The 18,830-nt window shown below is 40.4% G+C and overlaps 2 protein-coding genes across 3 annotated transcripts in view; one reads left to right on the top strand and one right to left on the bottom strand.

Annotated features, from left to right (window-relative positions):
- Positions 1-13,678, top strand: part of PRKCZ (protein kinase C zeta) — a 41,319-nt gene extending 27,641 nt beyond the window's left edge. For both annotated transcript variants that reach the window (XM_069035207.1, XM_069035206.1), the window contains exons 11-19: positions 1,373-1,470; positions 4,450-4,536; positions 5,147-5,282; positions 5,750-5,837; positions 6,290-6,409; positions 6,922-7,001; positions 7,568-7,657; positions 10,935-11,050; positions 11,269-13,678. In XM_069035207.1, the coding sequence (XP_068891308.1) occupies positions 1,373-1,470; positions 4,450-4,536; positions 5,147-5,282; positions 5,750-5,837; positions 6,290-6,409; positions 6,922-7,001; positions 7,568-7,657; positions 10,935-11,050; positions 11,269-11,356 (903 nt within the window). In that variant the 3' untranslated portion in view covers positions 11,357-13,678. The remainder of the gene's footprint in view (positions 1-1,372; positions 1,471-4,449; positions 4,537-5,146; positions 5,283-5,749; positions 5,838-6,289; positions 6,410-6,921; positions 7,002-7,567; positions 7,658-10,934; positions 11,051-11,268) is intronic.
- Positions 13,493-17,676, bottom strand: FAAP20 (FA core complex associated protein 20). The gene is made up of 4 exons (XM_069035208.1): positions 17,534-17,676; positions 16,363-16,510; positions 15,080-15,702; positions 13,493-14,540 (listed from the first exon to the last, which is right to left on the bottom strand). Exons 1-4 carry the CDS (start codon positions 17,635-17,637, stop codon positions 14,468-14,470), a joined length of 948 nt encoding a protein of 315 aa, XP_068891309.1. The 5' UTR covers positions 17,638-17,676; the 3' UTR covers positions 13,493-14,467.
- Positions 17,677-18,830: the final 1,154 nt, after the last annotated feature.

Genomic DNA, 18,830 nt, shown 5'->3' with positions numbered 1-18,830 from the left:
GAACTGATAGGAAATTCACTGAATTCTGTGAGTGCATGAGATATTGCAAGTAATGGAAATTTCACCTTAGAAGTGTTCCACAAAGAAAGAAAATCAATTACATAGCAAGTATCAGCATGTTTAAATTAGCTGGTGCTTTCCAGGGAATGGCTGGTAGTGGAGAGAAGTGAGATGGAGGGAAATCAAATACCTGGGCTTCTGTTCAGTTTTGCTAAGCTTAGTTTTGTTAAGTGGAGTGCTGGTATAATCCTAACGCACAAGTACACAAGTGCACTGATGAAAGGTTAATTTAAAGACTCTCAAAGAGAAGCTCATTCAGTTAAACCAAGAAGCAGTGGACATATTTATTACTTTATTGAAAATTGGATTTTTGGCTCATGTCTGGAGTCAAGTTTACCCTTCCAAGGTGCTGTATCTTCATGAATGTCCACACACAAAACCTAACAGATTTATTTAATTTGATGGTGACAGTTCTTGGTTTCCTCTGAGATGTGGTTTCCTCAGTGTCACCATCCATCCCTGGCAGGAAGGCCTGGTTTCTCAGTCTCTGTATTTGTCTCCAGATTGGTTGGGAAGCTGAGAGTATCTGTGGCAAATGGAGAATTTTTAGAACAATTACAATTCTGGTGTATTGGCAGGGTCCAGAGTGTTTGCAGGATGGCACATGATCAGTGCATTGCATGAAGGGTGAGTATCTGCTGCTAAACCCAGCTGTCTGTGAGGTTTAAATTGAGCATGGTTATGTGAAGTAAAGCTTAAAGGATTTATTTAACAACAGCTCTGAATTTTGCAGCACTGTGCCTGTATCATGCAAACTTTGGTAGGTTTTTATGATGGTTTTGCACTGGGTTTTCAGGACTTCTCCCTGTTGAAGGATTAAAGGTATCTGTGATGCTTTTAATGATTTTGGCTGGACTAACTAAGCAGGTTTTGGTAGTTTCATTGAATTAAATTTGAATTTCAGATGAAGAGATGAAGTTCAGTTCACTTGAACCTTTTAAAAGCTGGAGATTCACACTGCTTGTGTTACTGGCATGAGCTGCTTCAGCAGCTTTGGGATCATTTATCTAAGAACTGAATTTATTTCCATGCAGCAGTGTGAGCAGTTTATCAAATATTGCAGATGGATGTTATTTACAATGGCTTAGATTTGTGCAGGCCTTTCTTAAATGGTTAAGTAACTTCTGAATATATAACTGAATTACAATGTTTTATAATTTCCTCCAGATTTTGAGGGGTCTTTGCCTTTCTGAAGAACAATGTAACAATGACAGTGTGTAAGGCAGCACTGGGATGTTCACAGGTTTTTTTCTGGGAATACCCACAGTGCTTATCCAGCAGGAGTTCTGATTGTTCAATTACTCTATTTCAGGATATTGATTGGGTACAGACAGAGAAACATGTGTTTGAACAGGCATCCAGTAACCCATTCCTAGTTGGTTTACATTCATGCTTTCAAACAACAAGTCGGTAAGAAAGATCTGAAATTCTTTTTTTTTTTTTTTTAATCTTGATCATTGTGCTAAGCTGGTTCTCCTAAAACAAATGTAACCACTGTCATCACACAGCCAGGAATTTTTGGAAGGAAGCATTAGCATTGTCAGGGATTCACTGCTGCAACAAAGTCAGTTCTAGGGGGGTAGCTCAGGCAGGGGTGTGGAGAAAAGTGTGGTGTTCTGGGTCAGACCTGAAGGGAGAGGGTGAAATAGGAAAAGGAGGAGCTGTCCTGCCTTCCTGAGCACAGCCCTGTGAAATGGGTAACACAGAGCTTCCTAGGAGTTTACAGCACCTTCTGCTGAGGAGGCCAGATCAGCTCTCAGTAGTTCATTGTTCCTGAAGAGCCTGAGAATTGGGCTGCCCAGTAATAACCTTTCAATGATAATATAAAACCCTACCTGCATATTGGTGTTGTTACCTAGGAGGCTCAAAAGCCTTTAACACATACCAAAGCAGTGTGGGATTTTGAGAAAGTGCTTATTTAACTTTTAACTACTGAAAATACTAATTCTTTGTCTGTCCTTGTTTGCACAATCCAAACTGGATTATTTGCTGATTATTTTGCAATTGGAATATGAAGAAAACAAGGACTTTCATGTCCATGCTTGAGTATGTTACTGGGGAATTGGGATGTGGTTTGGGATTTTTTGTTTTCACAGGCAGCTGTTTGCTGTTACACTTTATAATGCCTCATGCCATATGTGTCATAATCAGAAAATTGTCATTCTATCCAACTTACCTGCAAAGTTTTGTGTGGAGTGCAAAGTTTTGAAGAACTTTTCATGGATTATCCAGTCATTTATCCTTAAGAATAATCACCTGTTTGTTGCAATATGTATTGTCAATTTTTAAAATACAAAGCCAAAAGCCATGCACTGTACCTTTTCTTCAGTCCCCAAACTTTTACCTCCCTAATGGTTAGAGCCAGAGGAAATCTTCCTAGCAGGAAAAACAGAGATGGAGGAAGTGAAGAAGCTGTATCAGTGTTCTGGAGGTACATGGACCAAGGAGTGTTTGGAAGCAGGAAGGAAGAAAGAAAAAGATCTCCAAAGGCCACTGAGTGAGGATTTAACCAAAAGAAACTTGTCAGGAAAAAATAAATAAACCTTTAGACAACTGACAAACTGTTGGGAAAGGCTCTTTAGTTAAACCAACATTCCCAAACACTTTCTTACCCAATGCAAAGTAGAATTGAACACCTGATATAAAAATTCAAGTGGTCAGGTAGGGTGAGGGATTGAGAATGAGGTTTCTTGTGAGTATTGAAACCCAGGAAAAGGCTGAGTCAGCAGCAGGATCCTGTGTATTCCTCTTTGGCAGCTACACTGATGGAGCTGAGGAGCAGAAACAGGAAAAAAATCCCCCTGCTGAACATAATCAAAGCTTTCTGTATTCCTGATGTATCTTTATGAGTCCTGCTTTTCCAGCCCAGCAGTGAAACTCTAGTTTTTCCTTGGTAACTTCAGCCATTTGCCATGGATATAACCATAAAGTCATGAATTCACAATTTGATTATAGATGTAATGTTATAAAATGATAATTATGACCTCATTGCATCAAGCGGGAAAAGCACAAAACTGATTTTGAGTGAATAAATTCATCAACATCAGATTGTGTTAAGTGGCCCAAAGAAAATGAGTTGTAATAGGAGAATAGGTTGTGACAAGGGTACTAATGGGAGGAAAGTTGCAAAAAACCTTCTTTCTCTTGAATATAGTTTCAAATAAATGTTTAACATAAATGTGTACCTAAATGTGAGGTGAATTGATGCTGTATGTAGCTGTTTACATTGTTTCAGATACTAATGATGCTTTTTCATTATTATGATAAAATATGTGCCTTGGACTTGCCCAGAATTGGCAGATAAGTGTCTTCCAAGGATGGCAACAACCTGAAACCTCCATACTGCAAAACTTCTGGTGTTTGAGCAAATCCTTCCAAACCCAGCAAGTCCTGCCACTACTGACACACTTGAATATGACTTGACAAGGAACTTGAAATTGCAGGTTCTGAATGGTGATAAAACATTGGGGACTTCAAAACAGAATAGGAAAGCTGGAAGCAAAAAACATCAGGAATGCTGTGATAAAATACTCATGGCATTGTTATGTATTTTGTTTATTGCTTATTTAATTTCAGTTTAGCCTTTATCTTCTTGTGGGGAGGCCACTGAGAGACCTGCCAGCTGGATTTTGTCCAATAGTTTTTATTGGTTTAAGTTTTAACACTTTATAAGTGTTTCAAATGAAGAATCCTTTTCAAAGGAACAAAACCATCACCGCTCTAGAGTGATCTGAGAGACTGGAGCATGTGTTCTCCAAATGGAATGTTTTCCAGTGTGTGGATGTGTGGAAAGGAGTTTGCAGCTCATGGGGAATGAGGTGTACAAGGAAATGCTGCTCCCTGGGTCAGCCCAAGCTCTCCCAGAAGCTCTCCCTCAGCATGTTTCTATCCCGAGCTCTCTCTGACCTTGGCAGCTTTGCCTGGATCATATTTTCCCAAGGATGGAAGCTTTTCTGCAGACTGGAATAGAAATCTTCCTATCTGGCTGATTCCACCTGGATTTCTGTCCCCTGCTGACTTTTCCCTTGTTATGAGCAGACTGTTTCAAACACTCATTCTCCAGAGAAACAAATGAGCCCAGAGAGTCCATCTGGTGACTGTGTTGTGTACAGTGTCACACTTGTAATTCGTATAATGATAACTTATAATTAATTCATTTAATTAATTTATACAGAGAAAGGTGATAGTATTTAAATAAAGGGTGTGTTCCTACATAATATGCATCAAATAAGTGCTCTCTCCTTTTCCCTCTTAAGTAGCTTCTGTAACTATAAGACACCTAGAAGTCTAAATCGAGAGTGGAAGTGAAAATGGCTCAGATGGGAAGAATAAAAACAGCTTTTCTGGAGAGTTTCCTTGGGATGCATTAATTGTGTTCTATAATTTCAGATTGTTCCTTGTCATAGAGTATGTGAATGGGGGAGACCTCATGTTCCATATGCAACGGCAGAGAAAACTTCCTGAGGAACATGCAAGGTATTTCCTGACACAGAGCACGTGTTTGCTTCTGTTCTGGTGCTTTAATGGACTTGGATTCTTAAGGCCTGGGAAGAAATGTAAACTTTATCTTTTGAAGGATGGGAATATTTTTAACGAGCAAGCAGTTCATCAGTAGTAGCAGTTATTCCAATTTACTCCTCTTTATTGCTTCATATTTAGGTGATGCCTCCTTGATCTGTTGATAGAACATGGAACTATTCTACCTAATTTGGTCTGATGCTGAAATAATACAGGGAGAAGGTTAAAAATCCATGCATGGCTCTACACTACACAAAGGCTCACTGTCACTCTTTATAAGCTGAAAATAAGGATCTTCCATCTCATATGTGGAATTTTCAGAAAAATATCTGTAGAATAAAGAATAAACACTTTCTTAATTAATAGAATGAAAAAAATTTCTCATTGTTATTTAGGGAATGGTCTTACAAGGGATCAGTGTCCTTATGAATAAATGTAGCTTGGTTTTGTTATACTGTTGATACGTGAAAGTTTGCAGTAAGGTGATGTTTTAAGAACAGATATTTAAGTTGCACCAGCTCTTGTACCATCTTAATGCTAATATGAATTTTCTCCTTCTTCATTTCAGGTTTTATGCTGCTGAAATTTGTATTGCTCTAAACTTCCTACATGAAAGAGGCATCATCTACAGAGATTTAAAACTGGACAATGTTCTCTTAGATGCAGAGGGTCATATCAAGTTAACAGATTATGGCATGTGCAAGGTAGGATTTTCCTGACCTTTCTTCTGTCACTCTTAGAGAACACTAAGAAAATCTCTTCATCTTAACACTGGTGTTGCTGAGCCCAGAATTTGGTTGTGGAATAGGAAGTTTATTCTGAAAAAATTGTCGAATAGAACCACATTTGGAACTGAATTGTAATAGAAGCTTTTTTTTCCCCAACATCTGTTTGAAAAGGACTTCCAAATTGCTTAACTGATTTTTTTTTAAAAAATGTATCTGTAATTGGTAAGCAAAATATTGTTACATATGTGTTGTAACTCAGTTTTAATCAACTTTGCTGAGAAGGAGCTGTGAAGTCATAGGCCAGTTTTGAGCACTATGAGTATTTATTTTGTGAAAGGAAGCTCTTTAGACTCCCTGAGTAACTTGGAGTTTTAAGTCTAGTTAAAGAAAGTTCTCAGAAAAGGAGGCCAGCTTTTAATTTATGAAATGGTTTCTGCATGTAGGAAGGTTTGGGCCCAGGTGACACTACAAGCACTTTCTGTGGGACACCAAATTATATTGCACCAGAGATCCTCAGAGGAGAAGAATATGGTAAGTCATGACTAAATAACCTATAGTTATAATAAATATAGAAGTTGCTTGGTTCAAATACAATTAATTTTTTGACTTACACATTTGTGTTATTATATATTAAGAATTAATTGAGTGCATATTGTACAGGTTAATTTTTTCCTGAAATAAGGTTTTCTTTTTCTCTTCCAGTCACTCATTTCAGCTTCTTTTAAATCATACTTGGCCTGAAAAGTATTTATTAAATGACACTATAGGAAAACACTGTTATTGCAGCTTTGCTGCCTGCAGACACCTCTGAGCTCCCCTATGTTTGTCATCCCAGTTGAGAAAACTCAAACTCATCCAGTGATGGTGTAAATCATATCAGTGGTTTCAGTACTAAAACCAGGCCATCAGTCTTGATCTGTGTGAGGGAGAACATGCAAATCCAAGGAGTCCTGGCTGAGAAGCCTCTGTGTGCCCATTTGCAGGGTTCAGTGTGGACTGGTGGGCGCTGGGGGTGCTGATGTTCGAGATGATGGCAGGAAGGTCCCCGTTCGACATCATCACTGACAATCCAGACATGAACACTGAAGATTACCTCTTCCAAGGTACAGCCCTTTGGGGTTTGGGTTGTTTTGGGGGAATACAATCCAAATGGACAGTTTGCATAGCAGAGTTGGGATTTCCTTTCCCAGTGTTACCCCCACAGCTGCTGTAATTGGGCAGTTGTGAAGCTGCCAACTCCATAACAGGCAAAAGTTCTTTAAAGCAGTTTCTGTAACAGAATCTGTCATGCTCTTGTTGAAGGGCCTAATATTAAATCAATTTCTGTTTAAAATCACACTTTGCCATATACTGAGGACTGAAAGTTTTATTTCCTGTTTACACAACACATAATAGCAAAAGGTAACGAAGATAGCTTGTCCCTTAGGAGATCTTGCAATGTCAATAGAACATTACCTTGAATTCCTGTAGCTCCTTTTGTTTGCATGATTTTAAATAATTACTTTATCTTCCATTTTCTAACTGATACCATACTGAAATAATAAGTGTTTGCATTGAAATCATGGTCAGTGTCACAGACCAAAACCCAATATTGCTGTTTTTAAACCCGTAACAGTTATTCTGGAGAAGCCAATCCGGATTCCAAGGTTTCTTTCTGTCAAGGCTTCCCATGTGTTAAAAGGATTTTTAAACAAGGTAAATAACATTCTCTTATTTTTAGCATCTGAAAGCTGGAAGTCAGAGCTTCCTGTTGAAAGTGATACAGTTAAGAAGTTAATCTGCTTACTCTTAAGAAAATCTATAAAATCTTGGTATCCTCTATGTTAAAAACCCCACTTAGTTGCAAATTTACTGAGGGAATGCCACAGCATAGGCTTGATTTTCAACTAGGTGTAGGCTTTCAAAAAGTAACTATAGCTTTGTTTATAAACTCTTTTCTGTAATACTTATTACTCACTTAATTAAGCTGATTGAAATCTCTAGAACCATTATCATGAATGGCAAAAGGAAGAACATGAATTATACATTTCTAAATAAATCCCATATTTTAAGAAGTTGTAAAATATAATTTAAAAACTAAATTTCAAACAAACTTTATTTAAAGAAAAAAAAAATTAAAATCCCTTGCTAGCCATAGTGTGTTTATCCCAGCAGAGTTTGCACAGTCATAGGAATGCTGGAGTCATCTCTGTGGGCTTTTGGCAAACGTGGGCTGTAAGTGGCTTGGAGTGTGTAATTCCAGTGTCTTGTGTTTTCCACAGGATCCCAAAGAAAGGCTTGGCTGTCAGCCCCAGACAGGATTTGCTGATATCAAGTCTCACACGTTTTTCCGCAGCATAGACTGGGATCTGGTAAAAATCAGTTGTTGTGTTTCTGGGTGCACAAAAGGAATAATTCCTTAATTTATTAGTTGTATGCATATGGACAGCTCCAGTGCAGACAGGGAAAATGAATTCTGGAAATGTAAAAGTAGTACTCATAGTGCATTAAAAGCCAGCTGAATTTACCAACTCTGACTCCTAAAATCAGCTGGATTATTCAGGTGTGTTCCAGGGTTTAGTGACCTGAGGAAGAGTGAGCAGGATCAGTCCCTTTTGTTAAGGATGTGGCAGGAGGGCAGTGGGGTTATTTATAAAGGGGCTCTGATTACAGTTTGCAGGTTTTCTTTAGTACTGGTGGTGTGAGGGAGGTTTCTGGTTTGTGAAGATGATGACTTGCATTTCAGTGGGTTTTCAAGCATAAAATTGTATCAAAATTGAGTTTTTAAATCTTCTGCTACTTGGTAATTGTGTTACCTTCTGTCTTCAGTGTGGAAACGTCCCAGAAATGACATCGTAACATTTATTGACGCTTGAGCAATAAAGCTGTGAAGTCTGGAGCACCTCCCTATCAGCCTTACATTTTTAATAGCTATTTAACAATTGAAAAGTGTGTCTGTAGTATTTTCATAGTCTGGGAAGGCTGCAGGAAGTGTAGGAAGAGGCAGCACTAACATGAAAGAGTTCAGATGAGAGAAAGCTGCACAGTTTCATTTTCCCTTTGAAGCTGCTGCTCTGAATTTCATTGTAACATTCTTCAGAGAACACATTCAGTGCGTAAAGTGCCTGTGCTTTAAAAGACCTGGTGTTTACAAAATTATCCCTGTAATGAGGGCTGGCTTTAATTTTGCCAGACATCCCTTGCTTGGAGTCCTCCCTCCAGCCTGAGTGTTATTATTTTTCTTTTTTTGCTACCTTGTGGTGCCACAGTGCAGTTCACCTGGGGGTGTGGAGCAGAATATCATGTCCTGCAGTTTGCTCTGCTTTGCAGTTTTTTGAGAGAGAGAAGGCTACAACTGTTGGATTTGTATTTTATTTGTAGAAAAAAACTCTTCATTGAAATTGGTACTTCTTGGTCAACATTTATGCTGATTGAATTTTTGTATTTTCTAACATATTTTCATGGCTGAAAGCTTTAATATAAATATCTATTTTTTTAAAAAAGTGGAAAGATTTAGGAGATCTGTTTTGTGATATGATTAGGACAGTGCTGCTCAGGAGGATCAATGTTAAATAAACTTGAAGCTAAATTTCTAATAAGTTCTGGCAAATATACTCAGGAAAAAATGAGAAAATATTTGGAAAGCTTTTTTAGTTATTAGAATCTCCTACTCACCACCTGCATGCATTTCAAAGAAAACATTTGGACTTGAAAAGATTTGGAAAAGCTTTTAAGTTGGAACCCAAGGAAACGAGTCTAACACTGACTTAAAACTTGTTCTGTGTGAAGCTTGAGGCTAAATGGAAAAATAAATACAGGGAAAATGAACACACAGCCCAGGAACATTTTTCCTGGTGTTAGTCATCCAAAGTGTGTGTGGCACAGCCCAGAACACTTCAGATTGCTCACTCTGGTGTAGGATGGCTCAGCAGCATCCAGGGCCGTTCTTTTTTAGATTGTTTTGATATATTCAGTCTGTTCTTATCTCAGTGCCTGTTTTATGGTGTTTAATCATTATATGCCAGAGCAAGAACTACAAAGCCATAGCTTCTGTTTGCAGTGAGGTATTTTCTAGAGCTTCACCACCTATTTTTGATGAGTGAATTTTCTCAAGTTAAAGGCTGCAAGTTCTCTCTATGGCTTATTTAAGAGGGCTTTTATGCTTTACTGAGTATAACAAAAGAGGAAGTCTGATGTTTAACCCCTTGTGGAATAATGTCTGTCTGTTGGATGTGAGTGTGTGGCAACAACTTCACAGGGATGGTCCTGCTGCCCTACTTCAGTTTTTAAATATTCATTTTGCTAATTCTTTCATGCTGCCATTCTTGTTTGGGAGGAGCTAATTATTTCTTCCTTAAAACTTTGATTTCATGGTGCTTTCCCAGACCTGATCACTGATGGGATGTTGATGTGTTAATTCACCACCCTGTGACAATTTCACAATTTCCTCCTATCTCCATCTGTGCTTCCTGTGCTCTTGTCTGAAACCTGAAATCCAAGATCTTTCTGTAATTTATTCCCTGTTTTGTTTGCTCTGTACTAAGCATCATGAGAGATCCTGGCCCTAAAATCAAGTTTGCTCCCCATGTTGGTAATACAAGTCATCATTTTCGTCAGTGGTAACTACTACTCACATCCTGCTTACCTGTCCTAAGTTAGATTATGGAGATTTGTAGCCTAGACAGTTTTTTTAACTGACTATAAATGTTAGAATTAGAATGTTGGTGTCTGTGCTACTATAAATTGGACTATGTGACAGATTGCACACAAGTGCAGGAAGAAAAGTAGGTCGATTTCTCAGGAACAAAAGTAAATATATTGTGCTAACTGCTGTATTGCAGCACTGTGGGAATTTATCAGTCCTGAGTGTGCTCTACCAATTTAGAGAAAACATAAATGGTTGAATTATTTGTGGATTTTTATTTTCAAATGCAGAGCACTAATTGTGTTGGTGTGTGTTGCCTGGCTTGTAGGGTGTACTACTTGGTATTTTGCTGTTCCTCTCCAACAGCACTTACTGCGGTTGGATTTGAGTTTCCTGAGGGATGTTGTAACTCTTCCACTGTGGGAGACAGAGGAGTAGAAACTCCTGCAATTAAAGGAGGCTTTGATTTACAACCCTGGAAGAGACTAGGTCTGGCTTAATTGACAGAGATTTGTGGACTTTAAGCAAAAGGATTATGAACTTGTGTTCCTATCATTATAAGTAAAATTGTACACTGGGTGTTTTGGTGAAGGGTTTTAAAATAGAATAGTGTGATTTTATATAGTTTAAGTTAAGAATGTAGATGGTATGAGAGAGACATCTGTGTGTACGTGACATGAGAAGTTATTGGTCAAGACATAGCTGCACTGCAGTGAGGAGTGCCACAGGTGATAGGTCATTAATCTAAAACAAAGTGTTGTTTTAAGTATCTATTGGATTAGAAAGTTATAAATTATGATGTAACCCTAAATCTTGGGACTAGTTGCCATTACTGGGAGGTGGTGTAAAATCTCACGCCTCGACTGACGCGTTTGTTATTTTAAACAATAAATTCGTGTAGTTGCACAGTCCCATCCCTTACAGTTATTTTCCTCGGACATGTGAAAGCGTGAGAAACAGACATTCCACACTGTAATTTTTGCTTTGCCCCATATTTTGGGTAGCTGGAGAAGAAGCAGACGACGCCCCCGTTCCAGCCGCAGATCACGGATGATTATGGGTTGGATAACTTCGACACGCAGTTCACCAGCGAGCCCGTGCAGCTCACCCCAGATGATGAGTATGTGCTGCTTTGCCCCAGTCCAGCTGCATATTAAGAAATTAATTGATAAATTATCTGAAAATCACTAAGAGACTATGTACTTGCCATTAGAACATAGTCGTGTTACAGTAAATTTGAAATCTTTGTATCCTACATATCTTGCATAACTTATTATAGATGATACAAGACTGCCCAGTGTTCTGATAAACTAAACACTGCTCTCATTTGTTTTTCAGAGATATAATAAAGCGAATAGATCAGTCAGAATTTGAAGGATTTGAATATATTAATCCATTGTTGCTGTCAACAGAAGAAACAGTATGAAGAAATGACCTCGTTTGGGACAGTGTGAATGACATTAATTTATCCTTAACTACAGTATATGCATGCGAGGCTGGGGACTGGTCACTTTGGATGGAGACCAATGATCTAAAAACAAATTTGCTGCTGAAAATCAAAGAAGAGAATAATGATTTTGGTGGGTGTCCTCTGCCACTTAGTGATTCTTAAGTTCTGGGCACTGACACAACTGGCTTCATTAATGAAGGAATTTGCATTTTGTGCCTGTTTCATGAAGGATTGAAACGTTCATTGCATCCCTGCAAAAGGAGATCATGAGAAACTTTGAGATCCACATACTTTCTACAAACATTTGATGCAATGAGCTCCCAGTTGAAGAGTATTACAGTGTAACATCCTGAAGAATAAAATATATTATGGTGGTGTTGAAGCTTATTTTTGATGCCTTTTTTCACAAGTGGTACCTGTCTAAACATCTCAGATATATTTAAAAGGAGTTGTGTTTTATTAGCAATCAAAACATAAATTTGGGTACAAGATTTAAGTGCCTAAATGGATAAAACTGCATTGAAGGATTATTGCGTATTTGGGACGTTCTTACACCTGGTAAGTTCTGCTCGTTAATATTAAGTAACATTTCCATCTGAAACATACAGTTCACAGCTGCAGCCTGATGTTTAGTTGCATTTTTACAGAATTTGGAATGCCGAGTGACTCAGTGAGATTAATTCCAAATTTGAATTTACAGTGTCAATTTCAAAATCTGTTGTCTTAAACTCCAAATTTACCAAAATGTAGAGATTGAAGAAAACTAAATTTGCACACAAAGGGTTTCTAAACATACTTAAGCAGTGCCTACACCTACAATGATATTGTGTTGTATATTAGATTTTTGAAAAGTATTTTTATCAACAATACAAATATTCAGATGTAGAGCAAAAGCATAGTAAAGCATAGCCTTAAAGTTTAAGTAGTAAATCTAGAATAACCATAAGATAAAATCCACTTTCCTGATAAAGCACACCTCCTACTTATGATAAACTGTCTGCTTACAGTTGCTCAGTGTCCGTTAATAACTAATCATTCTGCAGCAGAGAATGGGATCTTTCAGCGAAATGATTTGCATCAAAGTAGTACCATTTTTTTAATGGAAGAAAAATGAATACCTAAGAAATTGGAAAAAGCAAAAGACGACTATGGAATCCCTTCTGGTGGGAACTGGGGAGGGGGTGCCAGGGGAGCCAGGGCATCCGAAAGGGGAGAGCTCAGGAGCTGGCAAAGCTGTGCTGGGGGTGCCGGAGCCGCGGCCGAGCCCCCGGGATCGCTGCCCTGGGACAGCAGCGAGGCTCTGCTGCCTCGGGCTGGGCTGCGGCTCCAGGCCTTGTGTGGGAAGGAAGAAAAGAGAAACCCTGTGCAGTGGCATCTCACCTGGTTGGGTGTAAAACAGGATAAATTGCGACGCTTTTTCACTTTCTTTACATTAACCTATGGTTTTCTCAGGGTACAGCATTGCATTAGGTGCTGAACATGACATCTTTGGGATTCACATCCAAGTCATGAGGTGCTAGGACCAGACTGCCAAAACATTGTTTGAAATATTCAATTAATCATTGATTAACAATCTAGGTTTTGTATCCCCTCTTTAGCCACAATTATGCAGACCTGTGGTTGTTTAGTTCTATGAATCCCATTCAGGTTTCAGTTGTGGGTTTCTCTGTTGGACTGTAGCTTTTCATATTCAGCAAAATGTGTTTTAATCAGCATTAAATAATTTAACCAGTAAAAAGTACTTGCCTCAAATGCCTGGACTTTAGATACTTTATTATCTACTAAAGGCAACATTACCTTTTAAATGTAATCTGACATTTTTTTAAATTGCTCCTTTTCCCTCTTATTTTATTTACCCTGAATAACTTCCTTTTCAGTGTTTTCAACTCCCCTGGTACTAAAGCTAATCAGTAGTGATCAGAGTGACTGCAGGCAGCTCATGAATGGAACTGTGACGGGTTAAGCTGTCCTTTGACATGCCAGGGCATGGAACTTTAAACTGGAAATATTAGAAATGTGGGTTGGGGTTTTTTTTAACCTTTTTTCTAGGTTTCAGAACATTTTGGGAGGGAGGGAAGGAAGAATAGAAAGACACATTTTGCTAAACAAACATTGTAAAGACTATTTGATTTTTATTTAAGAATTTACAGGCATTTACAATGTTGCTGTGTTGCCAAATAGTTTGCTGGGTACAAGTTTGGTTGCTCATGTGCAAGTGTTTGAATAATGTTCTGTTCATGATGAAGGGGAAATTTTTTATATAAAGTACTTGTTTTATAAATAAAAGAAAATGAAGGATGTAATTAAATGTGTGGTTTGGAAAAAAAATCCTAATATATTACAAATGGATCTGGTAATGATATATAGTTGTCTTATTTGAAATAGTAAATGAAAATTCTAGCTAATTTAATGATTGTAAAACAGTAAATATGTTCTTGTAGTTTTGTATAATTAATTAGTTGGGATCTTTGCTGACCAGTTTTACTTGTGCAGAAGATGGTATACTAATCCATAACAGCTGAGATCATTTATATTCTTGCACATCTATTAAAGACTTTAATGAAAAAGTTAATAGACTGTTATTATTTATCAGTAAACTGGGCTATGCCCAACCTCTGAAACAGACAAAAAAATGCTAAGTTCAAATGACTTTTTAACTCAGTTTATTTTTGTAGATTACTGGTATTTTCTTCTAAGCAGATAAACTTTTGAATTAGAGTAAGTAACAGTTGTCTTTTGCTCAGCTGCTTTCTTCTGTCCAGAGAAATTCGGAACTGTGCATCAGACAAAGCTCCAGGGATTTCCAATAGTGCCTTTTTTTCAAGAGTACCAAGCCTCATTTCCCTGGGGATCTCTAGGACATCCCAGAGCACCATTATCAGAACTAGAACTACTTTGCATGCATTTGAGAGGCTTTAAAATAAAACAAAACAAACAGGCAGGTGGCACTTGACCTTCTACTGAGTTACTGGCTTGTGATCCTTAAGCAAGGCAGAGGTGAGGATGTGCTTCCTTGACACGTTTTTCCTTTTCCTTTGAGAAAGCTTCATCCTTGGCCTTGCTCCTTTGCTCTCCACTCTTCTGCCTCTACCACATGACATCATCTGCACTTTCAGACAAGCACCTGGCAAGGTGGCCATCGATATCCAGCTGTGAGAGCCTGCAAACACAGTGTTTGTGCAGTGAGAAACAGTCGAATCCTTCTACTTTACTCTCTCCCAGAACTGTTCTGGTACCTTAGGGGAGGAGTCACTGCTGTGCCCAGCAAATCTACACAAATCTACCCAAACCTCCCACCCTTGCTGTTACTGCTGCTGCAACTGGAGCTAAGTAGCACAGACCTGAATATAGAGATCTGATTCATTTTAAGCCTAAGTCTCTTGATAGAATGACCAAAATTGTATAAATATTAATGCAGCCACTCTGAACAGTCTTCCTGTTCAGCCTCCTAACAACAGGGAAAGTTGCACCCAACAGAAATGCCCATTTTCAGCAACTCTGACAGCCTACGTATTATGAAATCGTGTTAACAGTTCTTACTAAAGAGCAGATACTCAACTTGTAAATGGGATTAAAGTAGGTAATTCTGACAGCTAAAAAGGACTGTACAGTAGAAGTTTTGTCTGCTTTTGTTATTTTGTATGTAGAGGATGGGGTTAATTTATGGGAAAGTTATGAAAAAAACCAAAGCAAACTTACCTTCCACTGAACTGCATCAGACACATTGGACAACTGTCAAGAGCTGAAGCTGCTTCACTCTGGTTTTCCATCTTCTCTTCGCAGCTCTCAGCCCCAGGAGCACTCCCAAGCCGAGGCTTCTCCGCAGGCCCCCCTCTGCTCTTCCCCACGGGAACATCTCCCTGATGTGTTTGGATTTGAGGTTCTTCCTCACCCTTTTCTTTCCCCTCTGCCCTGCTGTTCTGTACAGTCCCTGTGCGGTGCTGCTGAGGGCTCAAAGCTTCTGTGGGGCTTTGTGCCAGTGCCGAGGGCTGTGCAGAGCTGCTGTGTCCAGGGAGTTCACATGGCTTAAGCCTCGCATCCAGCTTTGAAACACCTTGTGTGTCTTCCCCAGATGCGGTTTTGGCTTGATCTGTACTGATTCCCCAGCAGGTTTTCTCAGCTGTAGATGATAAACTTTTCAGTTTATCTGCTTGGCCCTGTCCTTTATGTAACTCATTGCTCTGGCTCTGCGTTGGCTGCTGGGAGCTCAGATCCTTGGGCTTCAGACGTTTTTCTTTGTGAAAAGATGGGAATGATACCCACTGAAAGTCTTTCATTCCGACTGTAAAGACTTCCTGGTGTTCTGGACTCTTTTCCTCAGCCTTGTAAAACACACACACAGAGAATGTCTTAAGCAAATGTGCCTCAATCAATACTTAAACCCCAGGCTTTGGGAACATATTGCAAATACTGAAAAAGCTGAGCTACAATGAAGAAAAGAACATTTTATTTATGTCCCTTTTCCAGCACCCATAAAGCAATCAAGAGCTTCCTGGAGCTGATGGAATATGGGTCTTCCCTAACGTTTCTAAATGGATACAATGGGTACTCATATTCCAGAGAGACTAAGGATGAAAACAACAACCTGCTGCTGTGCAGGGGAGGAAAAAAGTACTTTATAAGGACTGATTTTTAAGTTGTGATCTTGCCTAATGCCACTGGAACGATGTCAGGGTGCGTTCTGTCTAACTAACCCCTCCATTACAGTTTGCCTTTTCCAGTTTCACTCCTTAGGGAGATGCTGCTGTTTATGGCCAGGCTCCCTCTTCCCAGCAAAATGTTGGAAAGAATTTGCTGTACTGCAAAAAAAGCCTCTTGTAGCTGTCCTTATATTCCCTGCCACACCATGCTTGGCCACACCACTGTACATAAAGAGCTGAAACCCACATCTCTAAAAGCTATTTCAGGTTGTTTCCCATTAACCAGGCTGTCGCTATTGGAAGCAGGACACAAAGTGCAAAAACGAGGATACAGCACGCTACCTTTTCCAAGAACTCCGGAAAGCTGGGCACTGTGTCCCAGTTTGTGCAGTGTGAATTTTGACTGATGTCTTTCAGTAACAAAATCCAGGTTTTTTCACACTCATTTAATTCTTCCTTTTCAAACCAGGAGCACCTGTCAGTCGATGCCCTGTAAAGACACAGTCCAATAGTTTGAAGGGGGCAGAGAGGAAAGAAAAAACCCTTACACTGATACTAGTTTGCCTCTTTTTTTCTAGAACACAAAGACATTATTTAGCATGCAAACATTTTTTTTACAGCTTTCTATGACATGTACTTTGTACAGATAGCAAAAAATTAATGTCTAAATGCTTTCTTTTCTGCTTGTAACAAATGAGCCGTAGGTATCTATTTTAGCTTCCAAGTGAAACAGTTAAGTGTGGCCACTGCTTTATATTCTCAAATACCAAACTTAACACCTGCTGAGAACAGAAATCATGGAAGTGTTTGCACTGAGGGTGGCAATTGCATCGGTTCCCATGTATGTCCGGACATTTCCACACTGCCATTTGAAATTACTGACTATCTTCCCAAACAACTTGATTTAACTGATCCTAGGAACTCTAAGCACTAAAAGGTAATGCTGTAAAAAGACAATTCCAAGGGGAAGACGGAATGTTAATGTCACAATGGTATTTCCAGCATTCTTCCTGATGCGTTTTCTTGGGTCGCTGTCCAGGAATAAAGCTGGGCGGTGAAGAAATTAGAAACAACACGCCCTCAAAGAGCAGAGTGATGAACCTCTCACAGGCCATGGTGGAAGGGACACGGCTGAGCCCCCCGGCTCGAACACGAACCGAGCCACGCACTGCCTTCAGTCCTCCCCAACTGCAGGGCTGGAAAAAACAGGAGTTACTTCTGCGTTCCTGTGAGCCGTGTTCTGGAAGAAAAAATACTGAGCTTTCATACATTAGTATTTTTCAGGCCCTGTCCTCGCCAGTGCTGTTCTGTGCCGAGGAACGCGCGGAATGCGCAGGGCCCGGTGTGCTTTATCCTGCAGTTTTATCTCTATTTTTTTAAAAGACGCTACGGGCGGTGTTTTATGAAATAACCTTTCACAGCAATAGATGTGGATCTGACCGCGAAACGCTGCGGGTCGCTGGGGCCGATCCGGTCCCCCAGGACCGATGCGATCCCCCCGGTGCCGACTCACGGGGGCCGCGGCGGGGGCTCGGGGCCGGGGCTGCGCTCCCGGCCGCGGGCGGACGGCGCCGTGCGGGGCTTCAGGCGCAGCTTGGCCGCTCCTTCCTCGCACATGGCCGAGCCTCCCCGCGCCTCGTCAGGGGACGGCGCTGGCGGCCACGGGAGGGCGGGGAGAGAGGGCGACCGGGGCTTCCTCCTCCTCCTCTTCCTCTTCCTCCTGCCCCGGGAGCGTTGCCGGGGCTGTGACTTGCCGCCCTTAGAGCCGCCCTCACGGCGCGGCTCGGTGGGGGTGGGCGAGCAGCTCTGAGGGCGCCCTGAGCGGAGCCCTCCGTTCCCCAGCCCCCTGCACCCTTCAGCCGCCGGGGGCTGGTCTGCCTCGAAAACAGCCCTTTTTGTGTTGCTTTTACCGCTCAAACTTTATTGTTTTGTAGGGTTTTGGTGTGTCGGGAAGGGCAGGGGCAGGGGCTGTGCGGGGTGGCCCCCGTGGCTGAGGGGGATAAGATGGCGGCGGGTCGGGCCTGGCCGGTCCCGCCCTGGGTCTGCGGCTGCCGCGCGGGGCCAAACCCAAAGGCTGTTCTTGCAAAAAATAAAATGCATTGGGAGCGCACGTCTGACCTAATTTCGCTTTTAGAGAAGAATCTGAACTGATGCAGTTTGACGTTTTTGGCGGGAATGTCGCCGTGTGGCTTGAAATAAAGTGCTAGAGAGGGTTTAAACACTCCCCAGGCTGCAGCCTCCTCAAAAACAGACACCAGAGGAATGGTGACAGACGCTTCATCCTCCAACAGTACATGAAAGGATCAGAAAGTAACTCTGCTGTTTAAATTCTTTGCAATTGATGCAAGAAATAATTGTACAAGGAAATAAATCCACTTGGGTAACAGGTGTTTATGAGGGCACACCAGTACTGACAACTCTTTGCATTAAACAGATTTTTTATTGGTGAAACATGAATCCCAGTTAACTTTTTTTTTTTTTTTTTCCTGTAACTGTATGTTTGTGTTGCTAAATGTCTGTGGACTGTTCCATCCTTGTATTTTTCAGAGTAGAAAGGAGGCATCAGTTTTGACTGTATTAAAAGTTACACCTGTGAATCACTGTGTTGGCCACAGAGCCCAGCAAAAAATTATTAAGTGACAGTTGACATGCCTTAATATGTGCTTTGAGCGGATCTGAACCTTGAAAATGGGTTTCAGAGTTCAGAGATTCACATTTCACATAAATTAAACCTGGGCAGGTCCGGGCAACCCCATCCAGAAGTGTTTCAGCTGAGGATGATTCTGTCCATGCAGAGATCTGAGAGGCTC

This window comes from Aphelocoma coerulescens, chromosome 21 (assembly GCF_041296385.1).
Source record: "Aphelocoma coerulescens isolate FSJ_1873_10779 chromosome 21, UR_Acoe_1.0, whole genome shotgun sequence".
NCBI classification, from domain to species: domain Eukaryota; kingdom Metazoa; phylum Chordata; class Aves; order Passeriformes; family Corvidae; genus Aphelocoma; species Aphelocoma coerulescens.
The sequence above is the reverse complement of the archived record's forward strand: the minus strand, read 5'-3'. Positions and strand labels throughout refer to the sequence as shown.

What these genes read in the sequence shown, in the direction of transcription:
- FAAP20 (XM_069035208.1), bottom strand. Translation starts at nt 17,637, where the DNA reads ATGTGCGAGGAAGGAGCGGCCAAGCTGCGCCTGAAGCCCCGCACGGCG. An exon ending in GAGCCCCCGCCGCGGCCCCC is followed by an intron (nt 16,511 to 17,533) that starts GTGAGTCGGCAC and finishes GTGTCTTTACAG; the next exon opens with GGCATCGACTGACAGGTGCT. An exon ending in CTGATGCAGTTCAGTGGAAG is followed by an intron (nt 14,541 to 15,079) that starts GTAAGTTTGCTT and finishes CTGTGTTTGCAG; the next exon opens with GCTCTCACAGCTGGATATCG.